This window comes from Neophocaena asiaeorientalis, unplaced genomic scaffold (genome assembly GCF_003031525.2).
Source record: "Neophocaena asiaeorientalis asiaeorientalis breed wild unplaced genomic scaffold, Neophocaena_asiaeorientalis_V1.1 scaffold129, whole genome shotgun sequence".
Lineage (NCBI taxonomy): Eukaryota > Metazoa > Chordata > Mammalia > Artiodactyla > Phocoenidae > Neophocaena > Neophocaena asiaeorientalis.
In genome coordinates this window covers 1,828,216-1,855,078 of record NW_020172446.1, presented here as the reverse complement: position 1 = coordinate 1,855,078, position 26,863 = coordinate 1,828,216, and the positions used below count along the sequence as shown (strand labels likewise).

At 40.2% G+C, this 26,863-nt stretch overlaps 1 protein-coding gene and 1 pseudogene across 1 annotated transcript in view; both read left to right on the top strand.

Moving 5' to 3' along the window:
* The first annotated feature begins 10,468 nt into the window (after positions 1-10,468).
* The window catches only part of RNF135 (ring finger protein 135), an 18,810-nt gene continuing 2,415 nt past the window's right edge, over positions 10,469-26,863 (top strand). Inside the window, 6 exon segments of the mRNA XM_024736011.1 lie at positions 10,469-10,473; positions 12,180-12,483; positions 16,052-16,195; positions 19,331-19,409; positions 19,412-19,620; positions 22,179-22,201. Of these exon segments, the coding sequence (XP_024591779.1) occupies positions 10,469-10,473; positions 12,180-12,483; positions 16,052-16,195; positions 19,331-19,409; positions 19,412-19,620; positions 22,179-22,201 (764 nt within the window).
* Positions 25,472-25,631, top strand: LOC112394543 (uncharacterized; annotated as a pseudogene).

Here is a 26,863-nt window from a genome sequence, read left to right as displayed (position 1 = left end):
CGAGTAGTCTGGAAACTGTTCTAGGTTAGAGAAGACTAAAGAGACATAGTGACAAAATGCAATTCATGATTCTTGATTGGATTTAAAAAAACAGTTATAAAGGAAATCATTGAGATGACTGGGGATGTTTGAATATGGATGTATGTTAGCTAGTAATATTGTAACACTGAGATGATTGTGCTGTATTTGTGTAGGAAGCGGCTCCTGATCTCAGGGGATATGTGCCGAGGTGTTCAGGGGTAAAATGTAATCATGTCTACAGCTGACGTAAATGGTTCGGAAAAAAATGTGTATGTGTACATGTGTACATATAGAGTATATACATAGAGTGTGTGCATTTATGTATGGAAGACAGGCAGTGCGTGTGTATACACACACACACGCATACACGAGGAGAGAGAGAAGGCGGGCCACTGTGCAAAATGTTAGCAACTGATGAATCTAGATGAAGTATAGCTGGATGTTCATTGTCTAATTCATGTAAATTTTCTATAGGTTTGAAAGTGTTCAAATTTAAAAGTTGGGCAAGTTTTTTTTTAAATCCACTTTTCACTCTTCAAAAGTAGTGGGTTTTCTACATGAATCGAAAATGTTCCTGGGAGAGTTCTACCTTTGTGCACATTTTAGAAGAAATAAAAGCCCAGGTAAGGGCTTCTCTGGTGGCTCAGTGGTTGAGGACCCTCCTGCCAATGCAGGGGACATGGGTTCGAGGCCTGGTCTGGGAAGATCCCACATGCCGTGGAGCAACTCAGCCCATGCGCCACAACTACTGAGCCTACACTCTAGAGGCCGCGAGCCACAACTGCTGAGCCTGTGCGCCTAGAGACTGTGCTCCGTAACAAGGGAAGTCACTGCAATGAGAAGCCCACGCACCACAACAAAGAGTAGCCCCCGCTCGCCACAACTAGAGAAAGCCCGTGGGCAGCAACGAAGACCCAGTGCAGCCAAAAATAAATACATTAAAAAAAAAAAAAGCCCAGATGATACAAACAAAAACACCAATGTCCCCATTGACCATCCGTGCACTCTGGAAGGAAGCCCAGAGAGCAACTCAGCTGGACCCCAGGACAGAGAGCTATCCAGCCCGAATGCCGGGTCTGGCCCTGCCACTAATGAGACTGCTGGAAAACTCACTTCCCTACCTCTGTGCTTCGGTTTTTCTCTTTCAAATGAGGAAGTTGTACTAACTACTGAAATTCAATGGAAGCAACAAGTATTTTTGAGCACCTCCCAGGTGCCAGGCTGTGTGCCGAGCCCTGGGTACAGGCAGGAACCAGATGACGTGGTCCCTGCTGTCAGAGATTTCAGCCTGCTGGAAGGTAGCCTGTACATGGGGCAGGACAATGAGACCAGTGTTCCGAAAGGGGAAGTGGGGCTGCTGTGAGACGTGTGGCAATAGGGTTCACCCTAACTGACAGGAAGAGGGGAGACTCCTTCCTCTCCAGAAAATGACGTTGAAGTCGAAACCTTAAATTGTTTAGAGGTTAGTCAAAGGGAAGATGGCCAGGAAAACACTCTAGGTTGAGGGAAGAAAATGTTCAAAGGCTCTCAGATGGGAAAGAGGAACTGAAAGAAATCTCAAGTGGCTGAAATGTTAGAGAAATAGATCACCCAGGTCTCTGCTCTGTGATTCTTTGTCCCTTCGAGTGATGTGGAGAAAGACATTGAGTGTTTTCAGTGGAGACCCAGAGGGTTGGGAGGGTCTTTAAGACAGTCTCTGCTCTTTATGGGATTTTCCTTTGATCCCCCAATCAGCGGACAAGCAATGTCATCGGGGTGTCTTTCCTGAGGCTTCCTGACTGCCCATGTGAAGACGTGGTTGCTTTCTCTTCTGGCTCCTAAAGCACCTTGAAAATGTTTTTCAGCACCTGCTGGGTTGTATATTAAGGGTCGCTCTACTTGTCTGCCTTTTTTTTTTTTTTTAACATGACCCATGAGCTCTGTTGACTGTACTCTGTTAAGTTCTGAGAATGACAGAATCAGTAAAGGCACAGTTCCACCTTCAAGGAACTTATAGTCCAGAGGGGAAGAAAGAGAAGTAAACAGGTAATAACAAAACAACTTGAAGAGGCAAATTGGCATTCTTAGGAGTCCCTCAGCGGGGCGGAGAACAGACACAAGAGATGGAGACAAAGTCCCAGTGAAATGGAATGTCTGGTTTTGGTTGGTTTCTGAGGCCTAGTTGAATCTGTCTTTGGGTTGCCCAAGGATACTTCTGTACTCTTACATTAAATCCTCTTCTCCCTTTTGACTTATTAGTACAAGGAGATTTCTGTTACTTGAATCGGTCCTGACTAATGAAGTTCTCCAAAAGAGGTAATATCTATGCTGAGTCCTGTAGAAGGTACTTGGGTTGGGGTGGTGGTGGGGGAGACAGAGTGTGTACAAAGGCCCAGAGACAAGAGAGAACATGGCCTGTTATGGAAATTACAAATAATTGAATGTGGCTAGAGCACAGATTGTTAGGGGCAGGAGGGGGGTCAGCTTCCAATAATGATGGAGGAGCTCATATCAGAACATCCATTCCACAGATAACAATTAGAAACTCTGTACAGATTATAATGAAAATTATCTGGAGGCCTTGGAAAATAACCTAAAGCATGCAGAGAGGAGTTGGCACTAGGAAGCAAGGAATGGCAGGGGTGAGTTTCTCATTTTTTCGCTTTTCACCTGATGGCAGGCCCCAGTCAGTGCCTCAGGGGGCACTAAAATTCTGATGGAAACCTGCAGTCTTACTGGTTGAAAAATAGAGGACAGAGTTTAGGGCAACTTTAGCAGCAGGGAAGTCTTGGAGAAGAGGGCTACAGAAGGGGAGCCCTGAATTCTATTATCTGCCTGCTCTCTGGAGGAACATAACAGAATCCAGATGTTTGACATTCATAATATCAGGATGCAACCCTAAATTAGTAGACATATGAAGAAAAAAGAAAATATGAATTGTACTCAAGAGAAAAAAAATCAGTGGAAACTGATTCCAAGATGCCCCAGATATTGGAATTAGGCAAGAATTTTAAAGCAGCTATTATACCTATGCTCAACAAGTAAAGGAAAATATGATCATAATGAATATACAGATATGAAATTTCAATGGAGAAATAGAAACTATAAAAAAGAACCAAATGGAAATTCTAGAACTAAAAAATACAATATGTGAAAAAAAAGTTCAGCTCAACAGTAAATTGGAAATGACTGAGAGTCAGTGAACTTGAAAATATATCTATGGTAATTATCCATTCTGAAAAACAGGGGGAAGTAAAGGATTGAAGAAGTAAAAAGAGAGGACTTCCCTGGCAGTGCAGTGGTTGGGACTCTGAGCTTCCACTGTAGGAGATGTGGGTTTGATCCCTTGTCAGGGAACTAAGATCCCACATGCCATGTGGCATGGCTGAAAATTAAAAAAAAAGTAAAAAGAAAACCTCAAAAGCTCTAATTTATGTTATTGGAGTCCCAGAAAGAGAGAAGAGAGAGGTATTGGGGCAGAAGAAAATATTCGAAAATATATTGATTGAAATGTTTTTAACTTTGGTGAAAAACATGTAGAGACTCAAGAAGCTTGGCAAACTTAAAGTGTTTAGAATAAATACAAAGAAAACTACATTCAGGTACATTACTGCCAACCTGCTGAAAACCAAAGATAAAGAACAGATTTTGAAAGCAGCCAGAGAATAGTGATACATTACGTACAAGGAAATGTTGTTTCTTATCAGAAACAAAGAAAAAACTGGACTTCCCTGGTGGTTCAGTGGTCAAGACTCTGAGCTTCCACTGCAGGGGGCGCAGGTTTGATCCCTGGTCGGGAAACTAAGATCCTCGTGCTGCGTGGGGCAGCCAAAAATAAAACCCCAAAGCAAAAACAAAACAGAAACAAAGGAGGCCAGAAGGTGGAAAGACCTCTTTAAAGTGCTAAAAGAAAAAAAAAATCAGAACTCTAGAGAAAATATCTTTCAAGAATAAAGGATATGTAGATCTATATCTATCTGTAGAGAGAGCAAACAAAAAAAAAAACTTCAGAAAAAGAATAAAGGCAAAATATCACTGAATTGTACACTTAAAAATGATTAAAATGGTAAACTGTTTATATTTTACCCCCCCAAAAAAGTGCAAAAGGCAGATTTTATTCTTAAAAAGGCAAACAAAAAAAGATATTTCTGGGTAAAGATAATTGTACGTTTCTGACAGAACTGCAGTATAAGAAATACTAAAGAAAGTTCTTTGGGGTAAAAGAAAATGATACCAAACAGAAACTCTGATCTTTAGGAAGCAATAAAGTGTAATGGAAATGGTAGAGATATAAGTAAATATAAGACTGCCTATTTAAAGCAATAATTACATGGTTATGGTTTATACCATCTATAGAGATAATGTATATGACAACTACAGCATGAAGGCCTGGAGTAAATGGAACTCTACACTTTCAAGCTTCTTATATTTTACATGAAGTGGTACAAAATTAGGTCTACATAGATTGTGAAAATTCAAGGATGTATACTGTAATCCTTAAAACAACCACTAAACATATAATGCAAAGAGGTATAGCTAAAAAGCTAACAAGGAAATTAAAACAGAATTTTAAAAAGCATTTGATTAACCCAGAAGAAGGCAAGAAAGGAAGACAAAATGAATATGAAATAGATGAGACAAACTGAATATAAAGAACAAAAGGGAGACCTTACCATATCAATACTTACGTTAAATATTAGTGGATTAAACAGTTAAATTAAAATGCAAGATTGTCAGAGTGGATAAGGAAGCATGACCCAATTGCATGATGTTAAAAAGACATTTTAAATCTAAAGACATAGATAGATTGAAGTTATAAGTGTGGAAAAACATATACCATGCAGACAGTAACAATAAGAAGGTTGGAGAGGCTATACGGAGATCAGATAAAGTATTTTTTCAAGACAAGGAGTAATATCAGAGATAAAGAGTGATGTTTCATAACAATAAAAGGTGTAATTCATCAAAAGACACAACCATCATAGATGTGTATGTGCCTAATAATACATCTCCAAGGTCTGTGAAGCCGAAATGGACAGAATTTAAGGGAGAAATAGACAACCATGAATCAAAAAAGAAATCACATGGGAAATTAGAAAGATTTATAACTGAATGATAATAAAAATAAATGTCAAAATTGAAATGATGCAGCTAAAGCACTAATTAAAGGGAAAGGCATAAGAATCAATGACCTACGTCTGTACTGTCTAATATGGTAACAGTAGCCACACGTTGCCATTGAGGATTGAAATGTGATTAATACAACCAAGGAAATGAATTTTTAATTTTACTTCATTTCATCTAATTTAAAATAATTTAAACTTGAAATAAAAAACTGAGGGAGTTCCCTGGTGTCTAGTGGTTAGGATTCTGCACTTTCACTGCCATGGCCCAGGTTCAATCCCTGGTCAGGGAACTGAGATCCTGCAAGCTGCGCTGTGCGGCCAAAATTAAAAAAAAAAAAAAAAAAGTAAAAAATAGAATTAAAAACTGGAGCAGTGTAAGATACTTTTTCTTCAAACACAACTTAGTTGTTTTGGTAAGACTTATATTTTAATTTAACCATTGCAGTGCATAAGATATTATTCCAGTTGTGGAAAAAAATTTAATGATGAGGAAAAGACTAAAAACTAAATTTTATAAAAAGTGAAGTATCTTCAGTTAAGCTGCCAAACAATTACCTGTAGAATATGATGTTTTTTCCTAATAATGTCAAAGATCAGCTGATTCAAAATTTGAAAAAATGCAGGCACTTTTCTTTAGTTTTAGGTGAGTTGCATAATACAAAACTAACAATGAATAGTTTGGGTAAGTTTTGTTTCAAAGGACTTTTAAATTTGTGAGGAAATATCAATCCACTGCCTAAAAATCAAACTGATGGTGTAGATATTTTTGAGTCTTTTACATCTGTAAGAGAAGAATTTCAGGTAGATATGGAAAACCTAATTTTTATTGTGACAGATGGCTCTTTAGCTATGTTAGGTCAAAAATTCAAATACTGACATTTTAAAATAAGAGGCTGATGATTCTCTTATGATTTTGTTCCATTGTATGACACAAAGTCAAAATATTTATGTTCAGTTTTCTGAAACAGACTATGAAAACTGTCATGGATACAGTCGTTAAAATTGTTCAGCATGTACACGAAAATGCCAGTCTATAGAACTGTTGCAAGAAATGGAAGACAATTCAGTGATCTCATATTCTTTGCCAACGCTTTTGGTTGAGTTCTGGACAAGTTTTACAATTATTTAGTGTACTCTTAATTTCAACTCAAGATTTTCTTGAAACCAAAGGAATGCTTGCAAAATAGTCAATAATCAAAGACCTAAGGCAGTGTGATTATGTTTTCTCACTGATATCCCACTGCATATGAAGGAGCTAATTTTGAAACTCTAAGGAAAGGTTAATTTGTGACTTAGCTAAGCAGTTACAAGAATTTATGTTGCGATGAAAACATTTAATAATACAAATCAGTAGTAACAATTTTATACACTTTTCTAACATGAATCAATATGCAGAACACTTTAATTATAATCAGTAGTAACATGTAAATTGTCCAAAAATACTATAAGAAAAATTTGTAGGACACTTTATTGATATTGAAGTTGCTTTTAAATTTATGCACTACCCCTTTGAAATAATACTGAGTTTACACTAGACTTCATGAATTTATTCAACTTGGAGAGGCACAGTTTTCAAACTAATATGCTTTTGCTTTAAAAGAGTTAAATCAATTTTCCCCAAAAGATGAAACAGTTTTGTCAATACAATGTGATATTAAATGGTTTGTTTTCTTACTGTTGAGTTTTGAGAGTTCTTTGTGGATCTGGATACTAGTCCTTTGACAGATATAGGATTTGCAAATATTTTCCTCCAATCTGTAGCTTTTCATTCTTTTAACAGTGCCAGTGTAGCCTGTTTTAAGTCAAGGCATTGAGGTCAGGGTTTGTGACTTCCTTCGTTTAATGATGATTTTTGTTGGTGACAAGGTTTGGCATTAAAAGCATGTTTTGGCTTATATTTGGGTGTTTTGAGTTCATATAAAGTAGAGTGGAAATAAGGGTGAAGTATGTCTTGTGAAAATTAATAAAGGGAAACGTCACTAAACTGGAGTCAGGAGGCCCGCAGGGGGAAGCTCTCATATACGTACCGCTCCACATCAATACAGATCCTAATAGATAGAGAAGTACATTGCATCTCCAGCAGGAAGTGACACTACATCACTTCTGCCAGCAGGAGGAAGAAAAAATTTTTCCTTGCCTGGCAATAGCTCAGCCAATAAAAAGCCACTGTACTTCAAACTCCCAATTTCCTCCAAAGGACCTTTTGTTTCTAGAAGCCCCTCCCAACGTCCCCTTCTTCTCTATAAAAGAGTTTCCTGTCCTTTGCTTAACTGGACTCGCATGTGGCTCCCCATGGTTCCATATCCTGAATTGCAATTCTTTGCTGCTCCCAAATAAACCCGTTTTCCTGGTAAAATTAACTGGTTGTTCAATTATTTTAGGTTAGCAGTTTACTGACTTCTGTCTTCCTCTGACAAAATATGCTTTGTCCCTTAAGGAATCCAATGAGAGCAAAGCAAAGAAAGGAGCACTCGTAGAATATATTAATGGCAGTTGCACACAAACTCCTTTCCCATCTAACTTAGCATTAGAACTCAGCATCACAGGAACATGTATTAACACATCTACTTGAATTTAACAATGATGTCAGATTCTCTGATAGAAAATGAGTCTGATTTGATGGGTTTGACTATGAGAACTGGCACCTCCAGTTAGATTCTGTCGCCCATATTTTGCATGTATTGAATGAGCTAAATTTGCAGCTCCAAACTTTTGAAGGAAATATATTTCAAGCACTTAAGACAAAAGTACCTTTCCAAAAAAAATTAAATTAACAAAGGTGTATTTAAATGAACAATATTCTAATTTTCCTAGCCCTTTCTGAGTATATCAGGTTAAACAAAATGCCTCTAAGTAAGAGTAACTGGTATAACTGATAGTAGTTTGATAAACCTTGGTAAAGTCTTTCTAGCCTACCTCACAGAAAATAAGAAAGTGGATAATTCTAATGACTTTTGCAACACAGGTGGTTTCAAATTCTCTGCTTTCAACAAAAAAATAAAGGAAAATCTAATCAAGTTGTCAGCTGAGAGATTATTAAAAATAATTTCTGGTGATGAATCGCTGTTATTTTTTTTGCATATATAGATACAGTCATTCCTCAGTATCTGCATGGGATGAGTTCCAGGACCCCCGTGGATAACAAAATCCTTGGATGCTCAACTTCCTGATATGAAATGGCATTCCATGCAAGGTAGGTTGAATTTATGGATATGGAACCTGCTGATACAGAGGGCTGACTATATTTCAGAAAGTGTTCAATAAAGTGTGTGGCATTTTGTCATCTATTTATATATGTGAACAAGGTTTTTCAGCATTAGCATTTATTAAAAAAATAGAAATAGAATTTATTGTTGAACCTTGTCTAATTCTAGTGTTAAGTAATGTTCATCACTCATGTAACTCAATAGCAAAACCTCCCACAAATAATCCAATTAAAAAATGGGCAGAAGACCTATATATATATATATGAATGTTATTCTGCCAAAAAAAGAAAAAAAAAAGAAGAAAATCCTACCTTTTGTGACAACATGGATGGAGCTTGAGGGTATTACGCTAAGGGAAGTAAGTCAGACAGGGAAAGACAAATACTGTATGATCTCACTTAAGTGTGGAATCTAAAAAAGTTGAGCTCATAGAAATAGAGGGTAGAATGGTGGTAGCCATGGGCTGGGGGTAGGGGATATGGGGAGATGTTAGTCAAAGGGTAAAAACTTCCAGTTATATAATGAATAAATTCTGGGGAGCTAATGTAAAACATGGTGACTATAGTTAACAATACTGTATTGTATACTTGCAAGTTGCTAAGAAAGTAACTCTTAAGTGTTCTCACTGTAAAAAACAAAAGGAGGGCTTCCCTGGTGGCGCAGTGGTTGAGAGTCCGCCTGCCGATGCAGGGGACATGGGTTCGTGCCCCGGTCCGGGAAGATCCCACATGCCGCGGAGCGGCTGGGCTCGTGAGCCGTGGCCGCTGCGCCTGCGCGTCCGGAGCCTGTGCTCCGCGGCGGAGATGTTAACTCACCTTATTGTGCTAAGCATTTTGCAAAATACACATATATCAAATCATCAAATCATACACAATGTTAAATGTCAGTTATATCTCAATAAAGCTGCAGTGGGCAAGTAATGTTCATCCACAGATAAATGTGTTTTTAAAAGAAGATGGACCATCCATCTCATTAAGAGCTTTAATTCCAATAAAAATTTACTTTTTGTTTAACAATTATTTATATAAATTTACAATATTTTTTGTTTTGATTGATAGTAATAATTGCAATGATAATTCAATCCAGGAGAAAAAGTTAACAAGAGCCTTTTGGTCACAGGGAGTAAACAAGAGGGACTTCCCTGGAGTTCCAGTGGTTAAGACTCCCTGAGGGTTCGACCCCTGGTCGGGGGAAGCAGGGCCAAAGAAGTAAAAAAGGTTGAAAATTCAATATATATACATATTTTTGTTGCAGAAAATTATAACAAAGTGACGAAAGTGATCACAAAGTTATAAAAGACTTTCGTCATAAAATATACTCCTTAGAATAGAGTTCTGTGAGGAAAGTGGAATGGAAATACAAGTTCAAGATGAAAGAATGATAAAATTTCTGATGTAAAGGAAGAAATTGTTCATGTATTTTTCCAGCTAGGGCTGACCCCTCCTACCCCTCCCTCCTTTCTTGTAACCACTGCATGTTTTTGCATAAAACTTTTAGGAGGTGTCCAAGAAAAAAAAAGTTTGAAGACCACTGGTTAATCTACTCTTTCAAGAAATTTGGGGTGTAATGGAGAAGAGAAGGAGAGGTGGCTAGAAGGAGGCTTATATCAAAGGAAATTTTATTTGTTAAGATGGAAGATTTTAGCAAATGTGCCTGGAATTGTGCTTCTTTTCCAGAAAAGACAGGCGCCGAGAAGCTATGAGTTTACTTCAAATGAGAAGTCTCTGGAACAAAATCCAGGCAATCTATCAGTCAGGATAGGCTAGGTTATGCTGCAGTAACAAGCACCCACTAAATCTCAGTAACTTAAACATATCTCAGGTTTATTTCTCTCCTTTACTGCATGTCCTAGTGTGGGCCGGCAGGGGCCACCAAATTATGATTTCATCTCTATAGTTAGGGCAGCTGGCAGAAAAAGATGCAACGACTTACTAGCTTTTTAAGCTGATGTGAAGTTGAAGTATTACTTCTATGTGTTTCAAGACTGTCAGAGAAGTGCCAATCCTACCAAGTGCCTAGATGGGGAAAGAGCTGGAAACTTGGATGAGCAGTGCTAAGGACTACTTCTGGTCATTTCCCGTATTGGAAATAGACACAAATTTGTATTATCTGGTACCTACATTGACACCAGGCAATATGGGGTAAAATAAAATATAAGACATTTTTAGTTCATTTCAACAGATCACGGAGATACAGGCCCTGTTCTCTGCCATTCAGTTATTGCTGTGTAAGCCTGTAAGTTCCTTTGTCTCTTGGGGATTTTGCTTTTCCAGCTCTTCCAGCTCTTCCATTTTCTACTTGTAATGCACTTGGGACTGGAATAAGAGAGGAGGAAGAGAGCAAGCCCCACCAGAGCCAGGCCTGTTACCTGAAGAAAACACACTTTGGGACTTTCCTGGTGGCACAGTGGTTAAGAATCTGACTGCCAATGCAGGGGACACAGGTTCAAGCCCTGGTCCAGGAAGATCCCACATGCCATGGAGCAACTAAGCCCGAGTGCCACAACTACTAAGCTGGCACTCTAGAGCCCGAGAGCCACAACTACTGAAGCCTGCGCACCTAGAGCCCTGTGTTCCACAAGAAAAGCCACTCGCAATGAGAAGCCCGGAGCAGCCCCTGCTCACTGCAACTAGAGAAAGCCCAGGCGCAGCAACGAAGACCCAACGCAGCCAATATATAAACAAATAAATGAATAAAAATTTTTAAAAATTAAATTATAAGAAAAAAAGAAAACAAACTTTAGTAATTTTGTCCTGAAGTCTATCGGGTAATGTGCTTTCAGTCAGCAGAGAGCAGTAAGGAAACAGTGGCTCCCTTCTGCATTGTAATAGCGATTTTAAAAGAATCATCTGGGGGAGGTTTTTACAAATACTCCGCTGGGGCTCCACCCCAGACAATGAAATCAGACTCTCTGGGAGTGGAGGCCGAACAACATCGGTATTTTTAAAGAGTTTCACAGCTCTCTGCACCGAGTATTCTTCAACCCCTCACTACTTGTTGGAGTGGTTGGATGACACCTAGTGGACGCATTCTCAGAAAAGAGTTCTTAAATCGAATCCACTCCTTTTCCTCCTCCCAAGAGTTGTTGGGGTAGGTATCTATCTTCGGCATGTGGGATCTTCCCGGACTGGGGCACGAACCCGTGTCCCCTGCATCGGCAGGTGGACTCTCAACCACTGCGCCACCAGGGAAGCCCCTTCTATCTAATCTATCTACCTATCTATTATCTATCTACCTATCTATCTACCTATTTATCTATTATCTATCTACCTATCTATCCGATCTATCTAATTTATCCATCTATCTATCATCTATCGCTCTATCTAATCTATTATCTATCTACTTACCTATTATCTATCTAATCTATTATGTGTCTACCTATTTATTATCTACCTATCTATATCTATCTATCTATCTATCATCTATCTATCTATCTATATCTTTTGGCCACACCGTGGGGCATGTGGGATCTCAGTTCCCCGACCAGCGGTCGAACCCGCGCCCCCTGCAGTGTTAGCGGGGGTCCCAACCACTGGACCGCCAGGGAAGTCCCAGGGTTGCACTTTGATGGGAGTGGGGGACATCAAGCTAAAGAAAATCTTTTGGACATCAGCGGGTTTCTAACGGCCTGGGGCGAGCGCATTTCCCAGCGCATAAATCAGCTTGCAAAAGGACTGGAAAAAAGGAAACAAGGGTGGACCCAAGCTGCAGCGAAGGAGGAGGGGACGGGGAGAGCGAGGGAGGAGCAGGAGGAGACGTAGCCGCAGGGCTGGCAGCCCCCGGCGTAGCCCTGACTTCTGCGCGCCAACCCCGGGGGTGGGCGGAGCGGCGGCGGTCTGGGGACCAGGGCGGGCCTGGACGCCTGCCCGGCCGTCCCCATGTGACTGGCCGAGGACGACCTGGGCTGCATCGTCTGTTACGAGCTGCTGGCCCGGCCCGCCACGCTCTCCTGCGGCCACAGCTTCTGTCACAACTGCCTGATGGGTCTGTGGGGCGCAGGGCGCCACGGGTCCTGCCCCACCTGCCGCGAGGGCGCCGAGCGGAAGAACACGATGCTGCAGGACCTGGAGGACAAGTACAGTCGGAAGGCGCGCGAGCTGGAGGGCCCGAACCCAGCGCCCGGACCCCCGCGCCGCACCGCGCAGCTGCCGGTAGGAAGGCGGGACCAGAGACTGCCCTCTGACCTCCATCCGCCCGCGCGCGCCGACTGCATCCCATTATCCCCACGGCTCTTCCTCTCCTCCTGATTGTATTTCCACGTTACTTTTCTCAGTCTGAACTTTGGAAAGTTCTTTGGAAAGTTCAGAAAAATATGAAGAAGCAGAAAAAAAAAAAATCAAAAATCCTATCAACCTAGGCGCTATCCACCCTGGCCTCTTTCCACTTATTTCCAGTCTTTCTGCACCCACTCTGTCTCTCTGACAATTTTTAATTGTGCTAAAATATGTTTACATTATATAACATAAAATTTGCCATTTAACCATTTTAAAATGTACAATTCGGTGGCATTATATTTACAGTGCTGTGCAACCGTCACCACTACCTAGTTCCAAAACTTTTTCATCACCACAAACAAGCTTTGTACCCATGAAGCAATAATTTCTCCCTCCCCTGCCCTCCAGCCCCTGGTAACCTCTATTCTATTTTCTGTCTCTGTGACTTTGCCTACTCTAGATATTTCATAGAAGTGGAATCATACAATGTTTGTCACTTTGTTTCTGGCTTTGGCTTCTTTCACTTGCTATAATGTTTTCAAGGTTCATTCATGTCATAGCACGTATCCGAACTTCATTCCTTTTTGTGGCTGAATAATAATTCCCTTGTATGATTATACCGCTTTTTTATTTTTGAATCCATTCAAACATCGATGGACATTTGGATTGTTTCCACCTCTGGGTTATTGCAAGTAATGTTGCAGTGAATGTTGATGTACAAGTATCCGAGTTCCTATTTTCAGTTATTCTGGGTAGGAGTAGAATTGTTGGATCATATGGTAATTCTGTGTTTAATGTATTGAGGAACAGCCAAACTGCATTCCACAGCAACAACAATACTTTGCATTCCCATTAACAAAGTAGGATTCCAATTTTCCCCAACTTTTGCTCCTGGGACTTAGGTCTATTTGCTCCTGGTCTATTTGCTTCTGGGACTTAGGTTATTGTCTGTTTCCACCACAGTCTTTTGTCCCAGATACCTGCAAGTTTAACTCCGCTTGCAGAACTTCTGAGCAATATTTACCACCTTTCTGGTCTGAGCTCTGGGTTAGGTGAAACAAAGATGAGCACCCTGTGGATTCCTTCAGGCAGCCGCCAGCCAGGTTAGAACAGACAGACACAGTGGTTTGTGAATAAGATCTGCTCTGCTCCTTTGGGAACCAGGACCAGAGTTTCACGCCGGGAATTTTCAATACCATCACTGAGCCAGGAAGGGAACGGGGCAAGAGCAAGTCAAAATGCCACAAAGCTTTCCTACTGCCAGGTTGTGCTTTGTTGAGTCAGTGTCTGCCAGAGTTCTGACAAAGTTGATTCTGACAGTTTCTGCTTGTCTTGCGATGTGTGTGTGTGTGTGTGTGTGTGTGTGTGTGTGTGTGTGTGTGTGTGTGTTGGGGGAGCGGGGTTGGTGGAGGGTAAAAGAGCTTGGAGCTATCCACTCCTCTTTTTTAAAAAAAATTAATTAATAGACTTTATTTTTTAGAGCAGCTCTAGGCTTACAGAAAATTGAGCAGATAGTACAGAAAATTCCCATATACCCCTCATCGTTACCCTTATTTTTAATATCTTGCATTAGTTTGGTACACTTGTTACAATTTATGAACCAATATTGACACGTCGTTATTAATTAAAATCCACAGTTTACATCAGGGTTCACTCTCTGTGTTGTACCGTTCTATGGATTTTGACAAATGCATGAAGTCACGTATCTGTAGTTAACAGTTTTATGCCTTGAAAATCCCCTGCACTCTGCCTCTTTGTACCCCCTCCCTCTCCCCAACCCCTGGCAGCCACTGACTTTTTGCTATCTCTTTAGTTTTGCGCTTTCTAGAATGTCGTATCTTCGGAATCATACAGTATCTAGCTTTTTCAGGCTAGCTTCTTTCATTAAACAAAATTAAGGTTTGTGGCTTGATAGCTCATTTCTTTTTATTGTCAAATAATATTCCATTGCGTAGATGTCCCACAGTTTATCTGTTCACCTTTTGATGGACATATTGGTTATTTCCTTTTTTTTTTTTTTGCAATTATGAATAAAGCTGTTCTCTTCTTTTTGGTTATAAATACAGCATTGGGAGTTCCCTGGTGGAACTCCCTAGTGGTTAGGACTGGTGGAAAGCGCCTAGTGGTTAGGACTGGGCGCTTTCACTGCTGTGGCCTGGGTTCAATCCCTGGTCGGGGAACTGAGATCCTATAAACCAAGTGGTGCAGCCAATAAATAAATAAATATGGCATTATTTCTCAGGTCCTTAAAAGCCTTTGTTAGTATAGCTTATAGTGACTGAATATACTTTCCATTGGCTTTTAAATTAAAATGATTGCCTGTGGATGGTAGGATATCGGATAATTTAAAACATTTCTTCTTTCGCATTCTCTGCATTTTCTAAATTCACCACAATGAGTGTGCAGTTCTTTTATGGATGGAAAAAGCAACACACTTATTTTTTAAAGTTTTTAATTTGTTCAGGTGTCTAGATAAGGGCTCCATTCCAGAATTCCAGCTGCCTGAATATTTAAGAGTGAGACCTGGAAATTTAAGAGCAGACAATGTTACCCGTGGTCAGCCACCTCCTCTATAAAATAGTCTGCATATGGCTTCCAAAACACATGCTATTTTGAGGGACATCAGTGCTTCTTAGAGATGAAAAACTGGTTCTCCAGTTTTTGAGGTTCCAGCATAATTTAAAAAGTGAAAAATGTCCCTCCAAAGTTCTAAAAACTCTGGTTTATTTAGAGTAAGATGATGAACATCTTGTATTTCTGTGGCTCTCCGTAGGACCTCTTTTGGAGGTAATGCAAATTTCTCCATTGAAGTCTGGGCCCCGCCTGCCTCACATGACTGTGACCAGGTCTTGAGGGTGTTGCCAGAATGTGTTGGCTGCAAAACTTCCTCCCATTCCCAGCCAGGCAGCTGAGCAGATGAAGCTCTGGACGTGGAGTGGTTTAGCATTCTCATCTGAATGTTTCTTTAAATGTGAAGGATGTCAGTAAACAAAAAGAGTTTGCATCTGCACATCACTTTAAAGTCTCCAAGATCTTTTCATAGTGGATCCTTTTCACTGTTGAAGAGAAGGAGGGACGGTCGCTTTTATTTATGAAAGGAGTGATGAAGACACAGGACGAGTCAGTCAGAGTTGAGAGTGGAGCTGAAACCCGAGCCAAATGCCTTCCACTCACCTCATCAGCTGCCACCAGTGCTGCCAAATCTCCAGGCTCTCACCCTATTTCGTCTCTGACTTCCCCTGTTCAAAATGACCCCTAGGCTTCCCTTCATGCCTCACCCCCTCCCCCTCCCCCATCCTATGGATGAACTCTGGTTCTCTGTTACGGCCACTGGACCACCAGTAGGGGGAAATGGGCATGCCAAAGGTCCAGGGAGCTTACCTCCTTGCCCTCTAGACATTTTTTGTCACTTCCTTGCCTGCCTCCTTTATCCAGTGTTTACAGCTCCCTCTGTCTAGAACTGGTTCCTGGGTCCAGCTTTGTGTTCTGCTTTGCTTTTTTAAAGGTGGTGGCGCAGAAGAGCCTCACAGAAGTTGGCTGGGGGCTCGCAGAGCTGGTGGAACGGCTTATAGATACTGTCAGGAGCCTTCAGAGTCAGAGACATCTCCCAGAATCTGAACCAGACAATGAAATGAGCATCCCGGCGGTGGTAGGCTCATCTGGGAGAAGAAAGGATGTGCCAGGGGGTGGCGCTAGGGACAGCTCCCTGGGACAGCTCGGGAGCAACCTGAATCGGTTTGCAGTTGAAGGATGCGCTAAGTCCCAGTCTTTTACCATGCTCTTCACTACCAAACATGGATGATCGGGAGTTTGGAATGCTTGAGGTGAGGTAAGAAGGCTTCAAGTGGGCTAGGTTCTATCCTTATCACTCCACCTAACCAGCTCTAAGATCACCTGTGACCTCTACGCAAATCCTGTAGACGTTCTAGCTCTTATCCTCGTTGGCCTTTCAGCAGCCTTTGACACAGTCAACCACAACTTCATTCTTTTTTTTTTTTTTAATTTTAAAAAATTTTTGTATAATTTTGAAAGGTTACGGTCCATTTACAGTTATTAGAAAATACTGGTTATATTTCCTGTATGTACAATATATCCCTGTAGCCTATCTTACACCCAACAGTTTGTTCCTCCCACTGCCCTATCTCTATATTGCCCCTCCCTCCCCTCTACCCACTGGTAACCACTAATTTATTTTCTATATCTGTGAGTCTGCTTCTTTTCACAACTTCATTCTTGAAGCTTTCTTTTCCCTTAGCTCTGGGACACGAGTCTTCCAGCCTTTCTGCATTTTTCTCCAGCTGCTCCTTTTCAGTCTGTTTTGCAGGTTTACTCTCCACTGCTAAGCAGGGAAATGCTGGGATTCTTCAAGGCTGAGTTGTAGGTCGCTGTCTGTTCCCCCTACATGGTCCTCTGCATTCCTGTGGCTTTAACTACCACCTCTGGGCACAAATATAGCTTCAGCCTGGACCCTTCTCTGAGTTCTGGTCTGGTGTCTTCCTTCTCGTCTTCTCTTAGCATCTCAAAGACACATCGCACTTAATCCGTCCTGCACTGTTTCTCCTCTGGAATACCCCGTCTCAGCAACTGACCCTGTAGCCCTTCCAAGTGCACAAGCCAGAAACCTGGGAATCCTGTCACCTCTTCCATCATCTGCCTAAACATCTCTTGAATCTATTTACTATTCTTTTTTTTAAAAAATATATTTATTTATTTATTTAATTTTTGGCTGCGTTGGGTCTTCGCTGCTGCACGCGGGTTTTCTCTAGTTGCTGAGAGCGGGGGCTACTCTTTGTTGCAGTGTGCCGGCTTCTCATTGTGGTGGCTTCTCTTGTTGCCCAGCATGGGCTCTAGGTGTGCAGGCTTCAGTAGTGTGGCACACGGGCTTCAGTAGTTGTGGCTCACGGGCTTCAGTAGTTGTGGCTCACGGGCTTCAGTAGTTGTGGCTCGCGGGCTTCAGTAGTTGTGGCTCGCGGGCTCTACAGGGCAGGCTCAGTAGTTGTGGTGCATGGGTTTAATTGCTCTGCAACATGTCGGATCTTCCTGGACCAGGGCTCGAACGTGTGTCCCCTGCATTGGCAGGCGGATTCTTATCTGCTGTGCCACCAGGGAAGCCCCCTATTTACTATTCTTCAGCTCCTTAAAGGTGACTCTAATCCAATCCTATGACTATTTCTTGCCTGGATTTCTACCAAAGTCTTTTAATTGCTCTGATCTGTTCCCTCCAGAGTGTCACACTTCTTCCCATCACAGGGCCCACACCATGGAGTGTTCGTCTTTTACTCTGTCATGTAGGTAGTACCTGCTCATCCTTCAGACCTCAGCTAGATTATCACTTCCTTGGAGAAGCCTTCACTGATTTCCTTGAACAAGTCAAATCCCCTTATTAGAGGCTCTTATGTATGATTCCATGTACCTTTCATTTGTAGCAGTTGTTACAGTTGTGACTTGATAATGATTGGCACCATAATTTATTAATGTCTTTCATCCCTCTTCCCTTACACTGGACTCTAAGCTCTATGAGGGCAGTGACCTTAATGGCTTTTGTTCCTTTGTTCACTCTTGTATCCCCAAGCCTAACACAGTGCTTGGCACATAGTAAGCGTTCAACAAACACCCAGTGTATTTGAGTGAGTGAATAAATGGGTCCTCAGGGATGCAGTGTGTTGGGGTAGAAGGTCTGAGAGTCTGTCCATAATTCCTGACATTGCCATTCACTAGTATTATGACGTTGGACAAGTCATTTCATCTTTCTGAGTCTCAGATTTCTATCTGTAAAACAAACAAAAATGATCCATGGCCTGCACCTCATTGGTTTAATGTGGAGATTTTTTGTTTTAAAGATCTTACTTTAAAAAGTGCTTGAGCAATGTGAAAATATGGAACAATCAAATTAGCTATGACAATATAGTTAACCTCCATGAACTCCCTCTTTTGTAAAATGGGGATAATAAACCTATCTTGAAAAGTTGTTAGGCAAATTAGAGGTGAGCAGTGGAAAATATTCAGCAGGTGGTACCTACCCCTGTTATGATTGGCAAAAAGAATGGGAAATGGATTTTGCAAAGTTGGGAAGGAAAGTCAGGTGCTGAAGGTGGGAAGGTGGTGAGCAGATGAGAGGCTGTGTTGGGGAATAACAGGACCCGAAGTTAAAGTAAATCAGGGAGTGTGTGTTAGAGGCCCCAGAGAGCAGGGCCTGTATGCAGGCAACATGTTTGTCTTGGCCCTTAGGAAGAGTTATGATAGCAGTCTGGGGAAGATTATTTCAGCTTCTGTAGCTTATCTTAGTGACTATCTGTATTATTTATTTTGTAAAGCCCCTGTAAGATGGGCCTAAAATTTTCAAACTTTTTGGGGGTATGAGCTAAGAACTCCATATCTGTTGTACAAAATACTAGAAAATATATTGCAGTTGAAAAAACAAATGAAAATCATCCATAACCCCATCACCAAGAAATCGCCATTCTCTAATATTTTTGCCATACTATGTATCATTCCAGATTGTTTTCAAGGCACATACTTTGAGGACCTAACTATGTTTTGAAAAACCCGTTAGGAGGTAAGTAGAAAATTATAGATGGTTGGTAGAACTGGAATATATATATATATATATATAGGCGGACTCCCAACCACTGCGCCACCAGGGAAGCCCCGAACTGGGATATATTTGATGCATTCCTTAAGAGATTTCCTTTTTTCCTTCCTTCCTTCCTTTCTGTCTTCTTCCTATTATTATTATTCTCCTTCTTCTTCTTTTTTTTTTTTTTAAAAAATGATTCATCAATAGGCTTTGTCAGATGGGGTGGACCTTTCCTTGGCTTCTCCAAAACTAGTGACTTCCAACACACCTGAGGGGAAAATGAGAGACATCTCCATGACCTAGAAGAGATCCAAGAAAAATTACAAGAAAACTTCATGTGGAAAGAGGCCCTTGAAGAACAAATTAAGGGTGAGTTGATTTTATTTGGTAAAGGAGGTTTAATTATGGAAGTTGGGGCAGCGTTCCGTGGCTTTGTTTTTTGGGGACAGGATCTGAGAGCCCAGCTGTGTTATCCCTGTGGTGTGAATGAGGAAGGAGTGGGCTGAGCTATTTTTGTGACTGGATGTGTTTTTGGACCTGACTGGAGGTGTGATGTATCACAGGCCCTTCATAGATAGAAACTCATTTTCTAAGACCTATAAATCCAGAACCTAGACCTGATTTTGCTTGCTCGCCGTGCATCTGTGTTACCTACCTGAGGAGATTCAGAAATAGGCGCTTTTTATTTTTCACTAGTAAATGTCCTTATTAATGAAGCATGCAACTTTGTTATATAGTTCTTCATAAATTCTACTCAACTGGGCTTCCCTGGTGGCGCAGTGGTTGAGAGTCCACCTGCCGATGCAGGGGACACAGGTTCGTGCCCCGGTCCGGGAAGATCCCACATGCTGCGGAGCGGCTGGGCCCGTGAGCCATGGCCGCTGAGCCTGCGTATCCGGAGCCTGTGCTCCGCAACCGGAGAGGCCACAACAGTGAGAGGCCCGCGTACCGCAAAAAAAAAAAAAAAATTCTACTCAACTGTAATCTCTGGCCAGTGTGTTTAATAATAAAGGGTAACAATGTAGAAAACAACCTTTCTGTCCCGACTTTTAGGTTCGCTGTTGTTCAGTGGCTCAGGATTGAAAAACAATTCACGCCTGCCCCTTAGACAAGTGCTCTAGTCTCCCTTGCCTCTGCCTCCTGACTCGGCCACGGCAGGCTTTGTATGCTTTAGAGACGTATCTCTTAGAGCTTTTAGATATTTAAATCATCTTGCTCTGTTAAAAAGTTTCTTATTTAAGTGGAGAAGCATGATTCCTTGGGAAATGTTTCTTAAGGAAACCAGTTAGAGTACAGTTTATTAATTGTTCCAAAAACGATCTGAGAAATAAAGTGATCTCTTAGCTCCTGTGTGCTCCTAAATTTAGGATGGGTTCCTAATTTAAAATCTAAACTCGAGCTTTAAACTTGAGGATTAAATTTTAAAATTTTAATTCAAAAATCAAGAAATATAAAAAGACACAACAAAAATGTTGTGTTCCTACTCTCGTCCAATTCCTCTTATTCCCCCAGTTAACCACCTTTACTAGTTTTCTTAAGTGTCCATTCAGAATTTACTTTTGTAAGTACAAGCAAACACAAGTTTATATTCTTATCTCCCCCAATCTTTTCTTTTTACACAAAAGTTAGCATACTGTATACACTGTTCTGCATTTTGCTTTTCTTTTTTTACTTAATATATCTTGATACCTTTACAAATCAGTACCTCAAGCATTTTCTCTTTAAAGCTGCATAACATTCCAATTTATGGATATGCCAACATTTATTTACTCAACCCTTTACTGATGTATGCATGATTATTCCCAAGTATTTATAATTGCAAACAATGCTGAAGTCAATTACTGTATATACATCATTTTATATGAGTGCAGATATAATTGTAGGTTAAATTACCAGTAAGGATTGCTGGGTCATAGAGTAAATTTTGCAATTTTGATAACGTTGACTAACTGCTCTCCAGTTGGGTTATATCAGTTGACACTCTTACAGAAGAAATGTTTATCCCCCAAGCCTGCCAACACAATGTGCTGTCAAACTTTTGTATTTTTTTTGCCAATCCAATGGGTTTAAAAAAAGTGATATATTTGTGTACTGTACTTTTAATTTGCATTTCTCCATGAATTGTCTGTTTATATCTTGTGTTGTTGGTCCTTTAAAAATTTGATTTTTAGGAACTCATCATAAATTAGGGAGATTAGCCTTTTGTCTGTGATGTGAATTGCAGATTTTGTTCCCCAATTTGTCATTTATCTTTTTTTTTTTTTTGCGGTACGCGGGCCTCTCACTGCCGTGGCCTCTCCCGATGCAGAGCACAGGCTCCGCACGCGCAGGCTCAGCGACCCCCGGACCCAGCCACTCCGCGGCATGCGGGATCTTCCCGGACCGGGGCACGAACCCGCGTCCCCTGCATCGGCAGGCGGACTCCCAACCACTGCGCCACCAGGGAAGCCCTGTCATTTATCTTTTGATTCTGTTTAGTGTGGGTTTTAGAATGTCATATAGGCATTTTTATATTTTCAAGTAGTACATTTTATCAGTGTTTTCTTTTGTGGCTTCTAGATTTTAAATTTTAGTTAGAAAACTTCACCACCTCAAGTGGTGTGTGTGTGTATGTGTGTGTGTGTGTGTGTGTGTGTATGTACATTTTTATATTAAATCTTTGGTTTCACATATAAATCTTTCACCCATTTGAAATTTATCCTAGCGTGTGTCCTAGTGAATTTTTAAATAATAATGTAAATGTTTTAGAACATTTATAATATTTAATGCTGTTGCTCTGGTTGAAATGTTTCTCCTTATTTAACTGGAGAAACATGATATCTTTGGAAAAAATTATGACTTTCTATGGTTATTTAAGTGTGCATTTTTAATTTTAATTTTTAATTGTGGTAAAATACATATAACAAATGCACCATCTTAACCATTTTTAAGTTTACAGTTGAATAGTGTTAAGTATATTCATATTGTGTGCAACCAAGTTCCAGAACATTTTCATCTTGCAACACTGAAACTCTATACCCATTAAACAGTCACTCCTCATACCCTCCTTCCCCAGCCCCTAGCAACCGCCATTCCACTGTCTGTTTCTATGAGTTTGATTACTCCAAATAGCGTATATAAGTGGAATCGTGAAGTGTTTATCTTTTTGTGACTGACTTATTTCACTTAGCCTCCATGTTGCTGGATCCAAGTTTCATCCATATTGTTGACTGTGTCAGAATTTCCATCCTCTTAAGGGCTGAATAATATTCCATTGTATTATACACATATATATATATACCACATTTTGTTTACCCATCCATCCATCCATCTATCGATGGATATTTGGGTTGCTTCCACCCATTGGCTACTGTGAATAATGCTGCCGTGGACATGGGTGTATGAACATCTCTTTGAGACCTTGCTTTCAATTCTTTTGTATATATGCCTACAAGTGGAATTACTGGATCATATGGTAATTCTATTTTTAATTTTTTGAGGAATTAAGTATACATATTAAGTATTTTTAAAATTTAACTTAGAAAATTCAAGTATGCCTTAGCAAGTACAACGTTGATTATTTTGATTATTTTGATTTTGATTATTTGGACCAGTCCAGGACACTTTTAAGACATAAGATCTGAATATATCCCTATTTCCTGAAACGTCATTTCCTGAAGTTCTCACAAGATTGTTTTTAAGACAATAGATTAGTTATTCTTCAAGTCAGCACTCTAACAGCTGCTAAACAATTTGACTGCCTCATCACAATGATTTCCTTTGACCCTGTGTAAACACACCATGAGCTGCCACGGAAATCACGCAGCCTAAAGGGCACAGTGTCTCTTGAGTATAACCCGGGACTCTCTGTAACACTAATAAGAATGCAGATAATCTCCAGGTTTGTTGGCCTATGTTTTTTTTTTTTTTCCTTATATGTTCTTTTTGTGGCTTTGATACCTGTATTATGATAACTTCATAATATTAATTAAAAATCTTTCCACCCTTAAAAAAAAAAGCAGAATCCAAGGCCCATGGCCAGACTATTGAGTTAGCATCTCTGGGAGTAAGCCCCAAGGATTTGCATTTTTGACAACTTTGCAGGGGATTTTCATGCACACTAAAGTTTTGATAAGTATTTTGGTGCAGCTTACCCAGCAGGGGTGATTATTTGTAATACAAATTTAATTACTGGGGAATACAGTTGACCCTTGAACAACATGGGGGTTAGGGGCACCAAACGCCTATACAGCCAAAAATCTGACTATAACTTTTTTCTTTTTTTGTAAACAGGAGTCCTATTTTATTTTATTTATTTATATTTTTAATTAATTAATCTTTGGCTGCGTTGGGTCTTCGTTGCTGCACGTGGGCTTTCTCTAGTTGCGTCGAGCAGGGGCTACTCTTCGTTGTGGTGCGTGGACGTCTCATTGCGGTGGCTTCTCTTGTTGCGGAGCTCGGGCTCTAGGTGCGCACGCTTCAGTAGTTGTGGCTTGCGGGCTCTAGAGCGCAGGCTCAGTAGTTGTGGCGCACGGGCTTAGTTGCTCTGTGGCATGTGGGATCTTCCCAGACCAGGGCTCGAACCCGTGTCCCCTGCATTGGCAGGGGGATTCTTAACCACTGTGCCACCAGGGAAGTCTTCACTACAACTTTTGACTGCCCCAAAACTTAACTACCAATAGCCTACTGCTGACTGGAAGCCTTACAGATAACATAAACAGTTGATTAACACATATTTTGTATGTTTTATGTATTATATACTGTATTCTTACAATAAAGTAAGCCAGAAAAAAATTTTTATTAAGAAAAGCATAAAGAAGAGAAAATACATTTACAGTACTCTACTGTAGCTATCTATACTGTAAGTTTACATCGTCTGTTTATGAGATGAATCGTCTGTCTGTCAGTACATACACATTGTCTTATATGATAAAAAGCCCTGAGGATGTTATACATATTACTAACACTAGACATCAAAAATGAAAAGATAAAAAAATAAAAATAAAAAAAAAAATAAAAAAATAAAAATAAAAAAAAAATGAAAAGATAATGCAAAAAAGAAATTCACATTTATTTACAGGTGTAACTATTCATGCATTGATAACAAAGAAGCAACAGTATGCTTGCTTTGGGGTAGCCTAGCCTATACGCTAATGAATTAATCATTATAAAATTTTTATGGCATACAATATTACAGTCATATTCATAACACAATATTAGAAACATTGTTTTTTTTTAAAAAAAACAGTTACCTATGATGATAGGCTGATAGAGAGGGAGAGAAAGAAAACTGGAGAGAAGGAAAACTAACACACCACTAATTTTATATTAAATATCACTCACCTTATGCTTATGTAAGGAAAGGCTATCCACTTCAATACAAGTCTTGCATGTGACGTTCTACACATACATTTTTGTGTATTTATTGATCCACATATATTTTTGTATATTTATTGAAAAAGATAAGTGGACCTTCGCAGTTCAGACCTGTGCCATTCAAGGGTCAACTGTAATTTTATGCAGAACAATTCTACTTAGAATGGTTTGTTCCTGAAATTATTATTTTAAATTCCCAAGGGATCCAAGGGATCCTGGCTACTTTAAAAAAAAAAAAAAAAAGCCTGTAGCTTATTCTCTTAGTAGAGAAATGAGATTCTTTAGATTCTATTTTAAAGAAATTTCTCAGCAATTAAGTTTATATAACAAATATTTCTGGCAAATCAATTGTTTAATAAACCATCATTTTTTGTTCTTTTATGAAACCTATCATAATCAGTGGGTAAGCAGTTGAGTTTATACCCAGAGAGATTAACATATCAAAATACTTCATTTCTGTAATAGTTACCAGTGTCTAATAGCTACTCAATATTTATGAATGTACATCATGTTTCTTTTTTTCTAAGTATTTTTTTAACATCTTTATTGGAGTATAATTGCTTTACAATGGTGTGTTAGTTTCTGCTTTATCACAAAGTGAATCAGTTATACATATACATATGTTCCCATATCTCTTCCCTCTTGCGTCTCCCTCCCTCCCACCCTCCCTATCCCACCCCTCTAGGTGGTCACAAACCACCGAGCTGATCTCCGTGCTATGTGGCTGCTTCCCACCAGCCATCTATTTTACGTTTAGTAGTGTATATATGTCCATGCAACTCTCTCACTTTGTCACAGCTTACCCTTCCCCCTCCCCATATCCTCAGGTCCGTTCTCTAGTAGGTCTGTGTCTTTATTCCCGTCTTACCCGTAGGTTCTTTTTTTTTTTTTTTTTTTAACATCTTTATTGGGGTATAATTGCTTTACAATGGTGTGTTAGTTTCTGCTTTATAACAAAGCGAATCAGCCATACATATACATATGCTCTCATGTGTCGCTTCTCGGCCTTTTGGCTAAGATCAAGTGTAGTATCTGTTCTTACCCGTAGGTTCTTAATGACTTTTTTTTTCCCTTAGATTCCATATATATGTGTTAGCATACAGTATTTGTTTTTCTCTTTCTGACTTACTTCACTCTGTATGACAGACTCTAGGTCCATCCACCTCACTACAAATAACTCAATTTCGTTTCTTTTTTCTAAGTATTTTTAAGAACCAACCAGTCAAGTGTAGATTATTTTCTCTATCAATAGGGGAAAAACTTGTGTTAGCTAAAAAATAAAAGAAGTAGCTAGCAGTTCTTACAAACATTTTTAAAACTGTGATTAACGATAAGTAAAATCCTATCAGCTCAATAGAAAGAAGAGTTGGTACCCCACGCAGATTCTGAGCATGGCTTCTTGAAGGGCAGCTCTCCTGCTCTCATGACCTAAGTGTCCACAGCCCACACCCTAGATAGGGCCTTTTGTCTCTTCTCAGTCTGACTCTTGGATTCACTTTATGCTGCTGTCACCTCAAGGTACAAATAGGGGAAAATTTCACCTTCACAGTCCATACTCTGACATTTCCCTTACTGTCCCTTATTCTACCTAACTATGGTCATCGCAAGCACATAGTAGTTTTAAGGTAACAAACTTCAGTACAGTTTGGGATTAGCCGATGCAAACTGTTACATATAGAATGGATAAACAACAAGGTTCTACTGTGTAGCACAGGCAACTATATTCAATATCTGAATGAATGAATGTGTGTAAGTATGAGCCTAGAGTAGGAATGCTGTGCATTAGTAATTATTTACTCCCTTAAAAGAAAACATTATGAAATATACAAAATGAATGACATGATCCTTAATCAGGAAGATCATGTGTAAGTGGAGACATATAAACAGCCATGGTCATCAATCACTGTACTACAGGTAGAAGATGGTAAGTATCATTAGAGATCAGGTAAAGTATTCGGGGAAAAGCAAGATGTGACTTTTTTTTTGCGGTACGCGGGCCTCTCACTGTTGTGGCCTCTCCCGTTGCGGAGCACAGGCTCCGGACGCGCAGGCTCAGTGGCCATGGCTCACGGGCCCAGCCGCTCCGCCGCATGTGGGTTCTTCCTGGACCGGGACACGGATCCGCATCCCCTGCATCGGCAGGTGGACTCCCAACCACTACGCCACCAGGGAAGCCCCAAGACGTGACTTTTGCTGGGGCAGGGGGCTTCGCAGAAGGCTTCCTGAAAGAGGGCTAATGGGTAAGTAGAAATTAAGGTGGGAAAGGAGGGTATTGTTGCTAGAACAACATCAGGGGTATGTATAACAAGGTCCTACTGCAAGTTGATGCACCAATATTTTTTTTTTTTTTTTTTTTTTTTTTTTTTTTTTGGATTTTTTTTTCTT